Raw genomic sequence first — 12,511 nt, 5'->3', positions numbered from 1 at the left:
CCCCGGCTAATTTTTTGTCCTTTAGTAGAGACGGGATTTCACCATGTTGGCTAGGTTGGTCTCGAACTCCTGAACTCGTGATCCGCCCGCCTTGGCCTCCCAAAGTGCTGGGATTACAGGCGTTTGAGCCACCGCGCCTGGCCTTTTTTTTTTTTTTTTGGGACAGAGTCTTGCTCCGTTGCCCAGGCTGGAGTGCACTGGTGTGGTCTCGGCTCACTGCACCCTCTGCCTTCCAGGTTCAAGCGATTCTCCTGCCTCAGCCTCCTGAGTAGTTGGGACTATAGGCATGCACCACCATGCCTGGTTAATTTTTGTACTTTCAGTAGAGATGGGGTTTCACTATGTTTGCTAGGCTGGTCTCAAACTCCTGCCCTTAAGTGATCTGCCCATCTCAGCCTCCCAAAGTGCTAGGATTACAGGCGTGAGCCACCATGCCTGGCCAACTGAATTACTTTTATTCTTCTAAATCAAACAGCTTGGGCCGGGTGCGGTGGCTCACGCCTGTAATCCCAGCACTTTGGGAGGCCAAGGCAGGCGGATCACAAGGTCAGGAGATCAAGACTATCCTGGCTAACACAGTGAAATCCCGTCTCTACTAAAAATACAAAAAATTAGCTGGGCGTGGCAGTGTGTGCCTGTAGTCCCAGCTCCTGGGGAGGCTGAGACAGGAGAATGGCGTGAAGCCGGGAGGTGGAGCTTGCAGTGAGCCGAGATCCTGCCATTGCACTCCAGCCTGGGTGACAGAGCGAGACTCCATCTAAATCAAACAGCTTCCCAAACAAATAGTTTTCCTCCTACATTTTTCCTCAAGTTTACACATCCACATTACCAAGCAGCAAGCAATCACTTGCACCCCAACCACCACCACCAAGCAATGAGTGGCTGCAGGAGTGCCCTGATATGCTAGGGGCTCGGAACTCAGGAGCATTTCCAACAGAAACACCATTAAGCAGAAAGGCTGGGTTTTGGGTTGGGTGCCATAGGGGACTTGGATTCCCTCTGAAGTCTACATAGTTGCCAAAGATGTTAATTATAAAGAACTAACCTAAGATTAAATTATGTTTCAGAGGAAAAACCAAGCTTGAAAAATTATTCTTGGCATTAATCTCTGAAGCTGCAGATGAATTAGACCCTGGAGAAAACAAACAAACAAAACAATAGAACCTGGTCTCTGAGAGAATTTAAAAAAAATAAAATAAAAAAATGAGGAAAGAACTGAGAAAATGGGACAGGGGCTGGAGACAACCCATTTGGTCTCAAAGGACAAGCTGGCTACAGAGATATCTAAGTGCCAGAAGGTGGTGTATCAGAAACTGCATTAGTTTATAAAAATTTCAATTACTCAAGAAAGATGATATCAGATAGAAAGGCAAAAATTAACAAGCTAAAAGAACACTAAGTTGCCTTCATCTTCAATATGCCCCAAAGAGGGATGGAAAAAGTTTTCAAACCTGATTTATAAGATGTTAATACAAATCACAGTCCAGGCCTCCTAAACTTGGCATGGATCATACATTAAACACACATTTCTTTGGTTCTATAGGCCTCAAATGAACCTTCTTGCCAAACGTCAGCTTGGTAAGTTTGATAAAATCTTATGAAAAATGGCAGGCTTTCAGACCCCTGGGCTCTCCCTTTGCTTTGAAGGAGTACTACAAAGAGCAGTTTCCAAGTAAAGACAAGTGGTGCTATAAAATATCACTCAGTACTGTGGGAGGGAGCAGGGCAGAAAGGTAGGTCAGAAAGGAACACTGAAGTCCAAGTTTCAGCATAATGCTTCGCTTAGCAAAAGCAACTTCTGCTCACACTGTCCCCATATGCAGCTCACCTAGTAGAGGGCTCTCTGGATGTTTTTTTCACAGCTTTCTGTTAAATCTCAGGTAGAAAGCTGAAACTAAAAAGGTCTTATAAGATAAGCTAACATTTGTCAAGAAGGCAATTTCTCATCACCTGGCTATCATCCAGCCCCTCACACTTCACACTTCATACTTCTTCTCATCACCAGCCCCTCATACTCATGCTAATTAAAGTCACCATTACTTGGAACAAAAACGCCCACCCTAAGAAACTGATCCAGAGAATCAGAAGTAAACAATGGGTCTCTTACAGTTCTAAGATAATAGACATGTCATAAACCAGCCAATGACATATAATAGAGGCAACTAAAAATGTTTTAGGTAATTGCAGTACCTTAGAATTAATATGTCCAAGGTTAACTGAAGAAACCAGGAACCAATTTGTATATAAAATACAACTTTGGGGCTCATGCCTGTAATCCCAGCACTTTGGGAGGCTGAGGCGGTGGATCACTTGAGGCTAGGAGTTCAAGACCAGTCTGGCCAATATGGTGAAACCCCATCTCTACTAAAAACACAAAAATTAGGGCCAGGTGCGGTGGCTCATGCCTGTAATCCCAGCACTTCAGGAGGCCGAGGCAGGTGGATCACATGAGGTCAGGAGTTTGAGATCAGCCTGACCAACATGGTGAAACGCCATCTCTACTAAAAATACAAAAATACAAAAAAAAAAAAAAAAAATTAGCTGGGTGTGGTGGCACATGCCTGTAATTCCAGCTCCTCAGGAGGCTGAGGCAGAAGAATTGCTTGAATCTGGGAGGTGGAGGCTGCAGTGAGCCGAGATTGTGCCACTGCACTCCAGCCTAGGCAACAAAAACTCCGTCTCAAAAAAAAAAATTAAAGCTTAAAAAAAAAATACAACTTCACACACATAACATTACAAATATAACTAAAAAACAATACATCCAAATATTAATGGTAGTTATAGTATTATCAAGAGGGAATAGCTGGTTTTTATTTTCATATACTTTGTAACCCACTTAGAATAAATAGGAATACGCATACATTGTTTGCATGAACAAAAAAGCTGTTTTGCTTTCTTTAAAAGATCATTTTATAAAATGCAGAAAATACCAAAGGGAAAATAATGTTTAATATTCTCCTGCCTCTTCCTGGACTCAGAATGACATAGTTATCTGCACATTTGCCCAAGCAAAAACCGGGGTGTCATCCTTGGTCCTTTCCTATTCCTTACTTCCCACACTCATCAATTTCAAGTCTCAACCATAACAACCCTTTCAATTCTATCCCCATGGCCACCATCCTCACACAGGCTTGTAAGGTGGCCTCACTGCAACCATCTTCAGGACTGCCCCTCCCCACCTCTCCACAACGCGGCTCTCCAGCCCACATCTCCTCCTCTACTAGGCAGACCTCCTGAAGCAGCACTCCACACTGAGAGTGCTTTTCACCTGCCCACTAGTTGATTCTATCTACTTTTGACATGCGGAAGGGATCTAAGATCCAAGGCATGGACAGGCACTTGCTGTCCATGTTGCTGTAGTGATCAAAATACAATAAGCACTTCTAAGAGGAAGATGAAAGAGACCTTTCTCATGATGAAAAGGTTAGGGGCAAGCTGATTTATTCTGCCTCTCCTGACAATGTTCCCCAAAGGGGCACAAACTGGGAGAAAACTACGTAACGCTGGTCTGAGGGCAGCATTCTTGTGATCTATACAGCTCTCTATCAATGAACACCTCTGAGACATGCCACCGGGCAATTCAAGGATGAATCGTCTGCAAGTACTGCCTACCAGATTAGACTTCTCTCACATTATCCCAGAACCCCAAAGAGCCACAACTACTAGAAAGGGAGCCTGGCACAGGTAATGCAGGTGCCATCATCTCTGCTGTGGGCTGCCACAGCCTGTGCTTTTTGCGTCCAGATTAGAGCCTGTTTAATGCATTCCCCTGTGGCAGCAAAAGTAATCTTTTCAGAACACAGGTCTGATCCTATCCCCCCGCTTACAACTCTTGTCAGGACTCCCTGCCCTACATCCCCACAGCCAGCTCACAAGACCCCTCCTAACCTGGCTTTCTGCCTGCCCCCACAAGCTCGAATGCTCAGCCATGGGAGGTACTTGCTCCCGCAGCTCTGCACCGACTCTACTGTCAAGATCCGATCTACTGTCCAACCTGGGAAAGTCGACTGAAAAGGAAAAAAAAACCCTTCTCCCACTGGGCACCTCACTCCACCCCACCCCTTCACCCAGTCTACGCAGCTATCCTTCGGTCCCTCCTTCAAAGTCTCTCCCTCTGGGAAGTATTCCCTGAGTGCCAACCACACTTCTCATCAGCTCCTGGGCCCTCAGTGGGTACAGGGTCTCTCCTACGTGCTCCCACCACAGTACCCTGGTAGCACTCCTCACACTGAATGGCAACTGCCTACTTTCTTGTTGGATTCCCAACAGTAACTCCTCAAAGTGAAGGGCAGTACCCTGGATGCTGTAATACTGCCAGCATACAGCATCGTTCCCAACACACAGTTGATGTAGTCCATAATATTTATTAACAAGTGAATACAAGGAAAGATGGATAAGTTGACAGGAATATGAATGCAGTATCTGCAAGAGTCCAGGGGAAAAGGAACAAATGGTAACTTAGGAAAACCAAAATGCTTCCTGTTTGAACGGCCTTCATTTCACTACCAACCAAACGAAATATCTCTAAGTGCTTTCAACAACACGTCAGTATCCCGAAACCACAGAGTCAACAGCAAGCAGCATGCTTTTTTTGTGTGTGAAAATACATAACTGAGCAATTTTAAAAGGACTATCATAGACAGGAACAATTTTCATACCTGGAAGATGATAGTGGTTACAGAGAGTTCACCTCCCTCAGATTCTGATCTTCAGTACCCCTCACTCTACTCTCTTCTCAAATCTCAGGTAAGGGAGATGTCTGCTGAGTATAAAGTAATCTAATGCCAACTTTATACTATGTGTTTTTCTGCTTATGAAATCGTATTTCCTTGTTTTGTTTTTTACTATAAACTTAAAGGGAAGGGTGGGGAGCTTCTGGCTATTTAAGAGAAGAATTATTTAAGGAGGGAAAAAAAAGGTTTTTTTGGCAAACTACATGTCATCCCTGATCAGGATGATCTATGATAATTTATATATGTAACTTATTTTTAAAAGAAACAAACTATAGTGAGATGACTTGAAGAGTAATAGACTTTTCAGAATTAGACCTCTGGATCACTAACAGCTGAAAGTTTAAGATTCTGAAATACTTGGAAACAAAAAATAAATGTAAATCAGAAGAATAAATACTAATTTATAATGTCTATTTTAACATGATATTAAACAGTTCCCATAAAAGAATGTTTGAGCATGAATTGACTGGCTCCAGAAAGCAAATTCAACCCAAAAGTGAGTCCACTGTGTCTAATGTACACAGCCACATGTAGACCCAGGTTCCTCAATACATCCAATTTAAAAAGTATCTTTGGCCGGGAGTGGTGGCTACACCTGTAATCCCAGCACTTTGGGAGGCCCAGGCAGGAGGATCACTTGAGGTCATGAGTTCAAGACCATCCCAGCCAACATGGCAAAACCCCGTCTCTACCAAAAATACAAAAATTAGCCAGGTGTGGTAGCGCACACCTGTAATCCCAGCTACAGGAGGCTGAGGTAGGAGAATCACTTGAACCCAGGAGGCAGAGGTTGCAGTGGGCTGAGGCTGCACCACTGCACCCCAGCATCAGTGATCGCCAGACTCCGTCTCAAAAAATTAAATAAATAATAAAAAGTATCTTTGCTTGTCCTGTTTTTACTGAAACTCCTCTTTGTATTACTTACTGGAATGTAATAGATGCCCATCTTGGGGGTTTCATTGGCCGTCAGAAGCATGCCTAAAAATAAATACAATGAAAAAGGTCAACGCATAGGAAAAAGAAAGTACCCTTTTCTATTTGCTTTCCATTCTGAAATGCCTGAGGAACTTCTGTTAGTCAGTGAACCAAAGTATAGTATTTCCCACAAAATGTCACAGCAAATTCCTAACTTTTACAAAACAAATTCGAATTTTCCAGAACAAATTTGCTTTGCTTTTGCAAAGCAAATTCCTAACTTTTACAAAACTGACTGCAAAACACAATGTCTACATTTTGTTATCATCTACACCAGAAAGTCCTAGAGGGACTCTAACAGCCCTGACTACAGCACAGTCACTCCCTCACAGGGAATTATAACAGACTGAACCAACAGGGTGGTTAATAACTGAGTCTCCTTGGGATCAGCATATAAGAAAGCAAAACTGAAGAAAGAGATAACTTTCCGGCATTCAATAAAGGATTCTCTATAACCCCAGGAGCAACCTATAAATACATTATTATTTGGTACTAAACTACTTAGTATCAAAGTATTCAAATATCTCGGTTTTGTTCCCTTTTCTCTGCCATTTTTGCAACATACTCCTTCCCCAAGTGTTCTGAAGCAGCTCCAACATGGCAATATGCAAACATCAAAACTCCTCAGATCCCCTGCTCCAGACCACTGCACTTTAAATAAAACTGAAACCAGCAAGCCTTTGACCAGTCCTTCATAACCATCTAGGCACTTTCACATATACTATCTTAGTGAACATACAACAACCCTCTAAAAGAAGATGTATCATCAGCCCTATTTTATTGATCAGAAAATAAAGCTCAGAGGGACTGATGCCCCAGTCGTGAGAGAATGTTAAAGTTAAAGTCAAACTCAAGAGCGTCTGTTTTTAAATAAAGACTTCTACAGATCAGCTAAATAAGAATTCATTTTAAAAATCTATTTGTAAGATACAAGAGGAATCCACAGAGGGAAGACATTTAGATTATCAGATCACATAATGATAAATGAATATACCAAATGTTAAGGGCAATGATTAGATTCTGTTTTTAAAAATATTTTTTGCTGCCTTTCCTTTTATTAACACAAAAGTTTGTAAAAGTGATGATATATGACTCTATTACAGAAATGAGATGCTGAGTGAATAGAGTCAATTACCACTCAAGCAGGAACTCAATACTATCTTTTTTTTTTTTTTTTTTTGAGACAGAGTCTTGCTCTGTTGCCCAGGCTGGAGTGCAGTGGCGCAGTCTTGGCTCACTGCAAGCTCCACCTCCTGAGTTCACGTCATTCTCCTGCCTCAGCCTCCCGAGTAGCTGGGACTACAGGCGGCCACCACTACGCCTGGCTAATTTTTTGTATTTTTAGTAGAGGGGGGTTTCACCGTGTTAGCCAGGACGGTCTCAATCTCCTGACCTCATGATCCGCCCGCCTTGGCCTCCCAACATGCTGGGATTACAGGCATGAGCCACCGCATCCGGCCTCGATACTATCTTACCAAAACCACGTCTTGCCAATAACTCAGAAGTGTGAGCTAGCCCTGAACTGGGACCAACAGGTCACCAAAAATATATGCACACAAAACACACAGACACACATACACATACACACACACACACACACACACACACACACACACCCCGTAAAAACATCTAAAAGCACCTAATGAAGTCTAAAAAAGCAAGAATAATGTCTAAATTAAACCAAAACAAAGTCGGAGCTGTTTTTCATAGCTTGTAACTCTTGTAGAATCTTTCATCTTAGCCTTCCAAACAATGTTCACCGAGGTCATGATGGACAGAAACAGCCTCTACTGATTGTGCTTCCTAGGTCTCCACTAACAACACTGCTGAAAGATCTCCAGGAGCCTTTGGACATAATTAAAGCAGTTCTGGAGACAGAAGCCACATCTTCACAACCAAAAGGAAGGTTCCTAATAAAGACCTCTCCTAAGCCTTCTCCACTGGCTCAACCCTGAACACTCAACAATGAACATTCCACAATGAAATACAACACCACCTACCAAACAAACCACGGAAAGGGCTCTAATGTAATTACACAAAAAAATTCAGACTGGACACAGCTAGACTGTTTTCTAAAAATGGAGGAGGATCTCACATAACCACATACGGCTAATGATACAAGCAGGTCTACTACCAAACTCAAGTGAGGAGGGTCAGGGCTGAAAGCAATTATGAATGAGAAAAAGAACATCATAGAGCCCAAAGAGTATGAGCAGCTTCTAACAGGCAGAAACAGAAAAATAAACCTGTGAAAGAAAGCCTTAGTTCAGCAGAAATTAAGATGATCAAGGCAGGAGAAGAGAAGAGCATGAGCATCGCGCCAGGCAAGTCACATTCTCAGCAAGTTACCTCCCTTGCTCAGGGCCACCACATAGCTAGTAAGTAGAGCCACTGACAGTCTACCAATTCCAAGGCTCATAACATGGGACTCCGACACTTCATCAACTAAGGTAAAATTAAAAGACCTCCTGCATGATCAAGTAAGAAACCATTTTTAAAAAGTCAGTATGAATACCACATGGCAACGTGAAAGATGTGTTTAATATAACATCAAACTGAAAAGCAAAAGATAACCGTAAGTACAGTGTGAGGACAACTTAAAACATATGAACACAGAATTAATATGGTTTCACCCATGAAGACAGTAATAGTACGTGATAGTACGTGTAAAGAGATTATGGCATTGAGGACTTTTTTCCTTTAAATTTATTTTAATGTAGTTTATCCACAATAAAACTATACATTTTTAAAGGAAGGAAAAGATATCACACCTGGAGTCAAAAGAACACATTTCCAATATGACCCAGTACACTATAGTGTGTAGTATGCAGTGCACTGTACGCTGTAATAATACAATAAAAGAGAAATTGACAAAATAGTGCCCTCCCCAGAAACATGCACAAATCAGTACTCATCTGCATGTGCTCTGGGGACTACAGGACTCACTGAAGTTCACAACACAAACACAGTGCTCTACAGCTGCTCAAAGTGTGTCCCCAGTGACAGACTGCAAACTGTTACCAGGCCAGGAAATAAGTGCAGAAATTGAAAAGAAGCATTTAGAAACCTGCAATTCAACACTGCAGTGACAACCAAATGTGTGATCATTTTCCTAGTAATTCATTTGTATTGTCTTTTACAGATGTATCAACGTGCAGTGGATTAGAAAATTCAAAACAAAACAAAAAACCAAAATCCTGGTCCTTCACCACACATGTTGGGAAGTGCTGCGCAAAAACATATGGCATCAGTCACCACCTTGAACAGCTCAGAGGAGACAGGCTGTGCACACAGAACTGTGCCAAAGAGGACTGGCAGGGGCGCTCCTGCCCTATTTAGAACCTCAGATGAAAGTATGGGGCATTTAAGTTTACTATACAAGGCACCAAAGATATTTATAGATGGCTCCAACAGTTTTCCATGTATTTAGAAGGCACTGACGGAATAAAAGGCTATTTCACACTTATCAGCACAGGTAGTCTTCAACAGTCCTGTAAGGCAGGTGAGAATTCCGAGGTTGGGTAATTTCTACCACTATTAAGCCTGAATTGGGTCTTTCTTGAGCCCAGTGCCCCTGTTCTTTTCTCTCTACCATGGTTCTGAAACCACCGATGCTGATTCCACAGGTCTGGAGTGGGACTCAAGACACACGTAAGCTTTACAAGCTCCCCGTGTCATGAATCTGATGCACACCCAAGTCATAGAGCCGTGCTGTCTCTTCAAGTGCCCTGACCGGCATGGAGCAGCTGCTCACTGTGCAGGTGGCCGATGAGCCATAGGAGCAGGGCCCTGAACAAGGCAGGAAGGCAGAACCATTTCCCAATATACTGAGCAGGCTTGGTATAAGAAAAATATTACAAAACCATAATCATGATTATGCTTCAATTACTCCAAAATGAGTAAGTGAAAAGAAAAAAGAAAGACAGTTTCAGCTTTTCTAAACTATGATTAAGCCCACAATGATTAAGCACCAGACACAAAGAGTTGAACGGGAGGAAAAGGTGTGGGAAAGCAAGGAAAAGCGGAGCGCAATCATCCGCCACACTCAGATCCAAGCCACAAAGAAGGGGCGCCTACGGGTCTTGTTCTGCCTGCTCTCTTATGAAATAAATTATTTGGCTAGCTTTTCTATTCTTGATTAACCTCTTACGAGTTATTAGATAGTAACAGTCATTCCTTTGTCCAAAACATCATGCTTAAAGTTGCTGGTTTGCAAGAAACTGTACTTTGTGATGACGACATCACTTAACAATGGGATCAACCTTACCCCTCTCCAATACTGCAATGACCTGGAGACCCCAGCAGCCTGCACATTACTCTTGCCCCAAATTTAATCTAAACTTAATTAAGTCTTTAGACTTAACTTATGTTTTAGAAAAAATACACGGTAGAGGATCAAGTTAAACAACATCATGAGAAAAAAAAAATGACATAAATCGAGGATGAAGGATATTCTGAGACCACTGGCCTGATCTTTGAAAAGTCAACGTCATGGAGAAGAAAAGAAAAAGATGTGGGGGACTATACTGGATTGAAAGAAACTAAAGATATACAACAGCGAAATGTAACACACAACCTCAATTATATCCTGGTTCAAAGAACCACAAAAAAACAAACAAAAAAACCACACCTAACTAAAAAAGGGCATATGGGGAGCAATTAGGAAAACCTGAAAATGGACAGGATGTAAGATAATATTAGAAAAGGGCTGCCATTTTTATTAGGCACAATAAGGGACCTAATAATTTCAATGATTTTCAGGAGATCAATGCCACCCTCGGTGCAGGTGAGTGCCACCATGTCTGCAGCTGGCTTTCGAGTGATTCCACAAAGAAACCACAACAACCACAGAAGCACAGAGATAAATAAATCAATTATGGTGAAGACAACAATAACAAACATTGAGGAGAGAATACAAAGATGTTCATTCTACCAGTTTTTCAACTTTTCTGTATGTTTGAATTTTTTTTTTTTTTTTTTTTTTTTAGACAGAGTCTTGCTCTGTCGCCCAGGCTGGAGAGCAGTGGCATGATCTCGGCTCATTGCAACCTCCGCCTCCTGGTTTCAAGCAATTCTCCCGCCTCAGCCTCCTGAGTAGCTGGGATTACAGGCACCTGCCACCACGCTCAGCTAAGTTTGTATTTTTGGTAGAGACAGGGTTTCACCATGTTGGCCAGGCTAGTCTCGAACTCCTGACCTCAAGTGATCTGCATGCCTCGGCCTCCCAAAGTACTAGGACTACAGGCATGAGACACTGCGCCTGGCCTGAAATTCTTCATAATTAAATAGTGTGGATAAAGTGACCATTTTTGTTTATATTAGTAATATGGACCAGGGGTCAGCAAACTGTCCCTGTAAAGGGCCAGGCAGTACACACTTCAGGCTTTGCAGCCCACCTGGTCACTGTTAAACTACTCACCTCTGCCACAGTGCTGCAAAAGCCACATGGACAATGTATAAACGAACAAGGGTGGCTGTGCACATAAAACTTTATGCTGAAAGACACTGAAATCTGAATTTCAGTCACAAAAATTTGAATTTCCATGTCATAAAATATTACTCTTCTTAGATTTTTTTTCCCAACCATTTAAAAATGTAAAACCCATTTTAACTCAAAGGCTGCAAATTACCAAGTGGTGGACTGGATTTGGCCTATAGGTCAGTTTGCCAAATAGACTTTTTAAAATGCTACTCATTAAGAATGTTTTCTGACCAAATTGTCAAACATTTCTTCATAAATATTACTTTAATAAGTAACTATTAAAATCACTGTGCTATAAATGCTTCTACAATTAAAATGTTAGCAAGATAATTTTTTTTTTTAGGTCTTGCTTTGTCACCCAGGCAAGAGTACAGTTAGTTTCAAGATCACAGCTCACTATAAACTCAAACTCCTGGGCTCAAGCGATCCTCCTGCTTCAGCCCTCAAGAGTATCTGGGACTACAGGCGTGTGCCACTGCTTCCTGCTAATTTTTTTTATTTTTAGTAGAGACAGGGTCTTGCTGTGTTGACAAGGCTGGTCTTGAACTCCTGGCCTCAAGTGATCCTCCTGCCTCAGGATTATAGGCATGATGGGATTACAGGCGTGAGCCACCGAGCTAGGCCACAACAATCTTCATTAAATAAGTGTTCTGGGCGTTTTTCCCAGAGAGAAACACTTTTAAATTTCATTTAAAAGCATGCTTATTTTTACAATTTTTATGCCATTTTAAATGACAAATCATTTAAATTTTTATCATGAGGCCAGGGGAGAGCCGGCTTGATGGTGCGTATCTGTAGCCTCAGCTACTCAGGAGGCCTAGGCAGGATCGCTCGAGCCCAGGGGTTCAAGGCTGCAGTGAGCTATAATTGTGCCACTACACTCTAACTTAGGCGACAAAGTGAACCCGTCTCTGAAAAAATAAATAAATAAAGACCAGGCGAAAAAACAAAATCAGCATTCCAGAGATGCTTAGTTGAATTATCAGCACCCTCTCAATCCATTTTAAGTCTCTTCCTCAGCAGTTACCTGGGTAACAACATGCACTGCTAACATCAGCCTCCCTCTTCTCCTTGTCCTTGTGATTCCAACCACTGTCATCAGTGGTGGCATTTCAAGAATGGGTTCCTCAACAGTCTGAGCCTGAGTATTTCTCAGAAAGAGGCTTCTTTGCCAAGTAGTCACACCCTTTGTGGGTTAATAGATCTTTACAGCCATTAAAGGTGGGGGAAGAGATGCACAAAAACTGACCTGAGAAATCAAGTTGCCCACAAGAGTCCACCCTCCAGCCCTGCCTCCTGGAGAAGCTGTTTAGGCACACAG

General features: G+C 42.3%; 1 protein-coding gene across 7 annotated transcripts in view; it reads right to left on the bottom strand.

Moving 5' to 3' along the window:
- The window catches only part of NOL10 (nucleolar protein 10), a 116,691-nt gene that overhangs the window by 65,479 nt on the left and 38,701 nt on the right, over positions 1 to 12,511 (bottom strand). For all 7 annotated transcript variants that reach the window (XM_034952604.3, XM_055108244.2, XM_003826963.7 and 4 more), the window contains one exon: positions 5,659 to 5,711. In XM_034952604.3, coding sequence (XP_034808495.1) covers positions 5,659 to 5,711 — 53 coding nt within the window. The remainder of the gene's footprint in view (positions 1 to 5,658; positions 5,712 to 12,511) is intronic.

The sequence above is a fragment of the Pan paniscus genome, chromosome 12 (genome assembly GCF_029289425.2).
Source record: "Pan paniscus chromosome 12, NHGRI_mPanPan1-v2.0_pri, whole genome shotgun sequence".
In the NCBI taxonomy this organism is placed as follows: Eukaryota; Metazoa; Chordata; class Mammalia; order Primates; family Hominidae; genus Pan; species Pan paniscus.
This window is presented reverse-complemented; position numbering and strand designations above follow the sequence as displayed.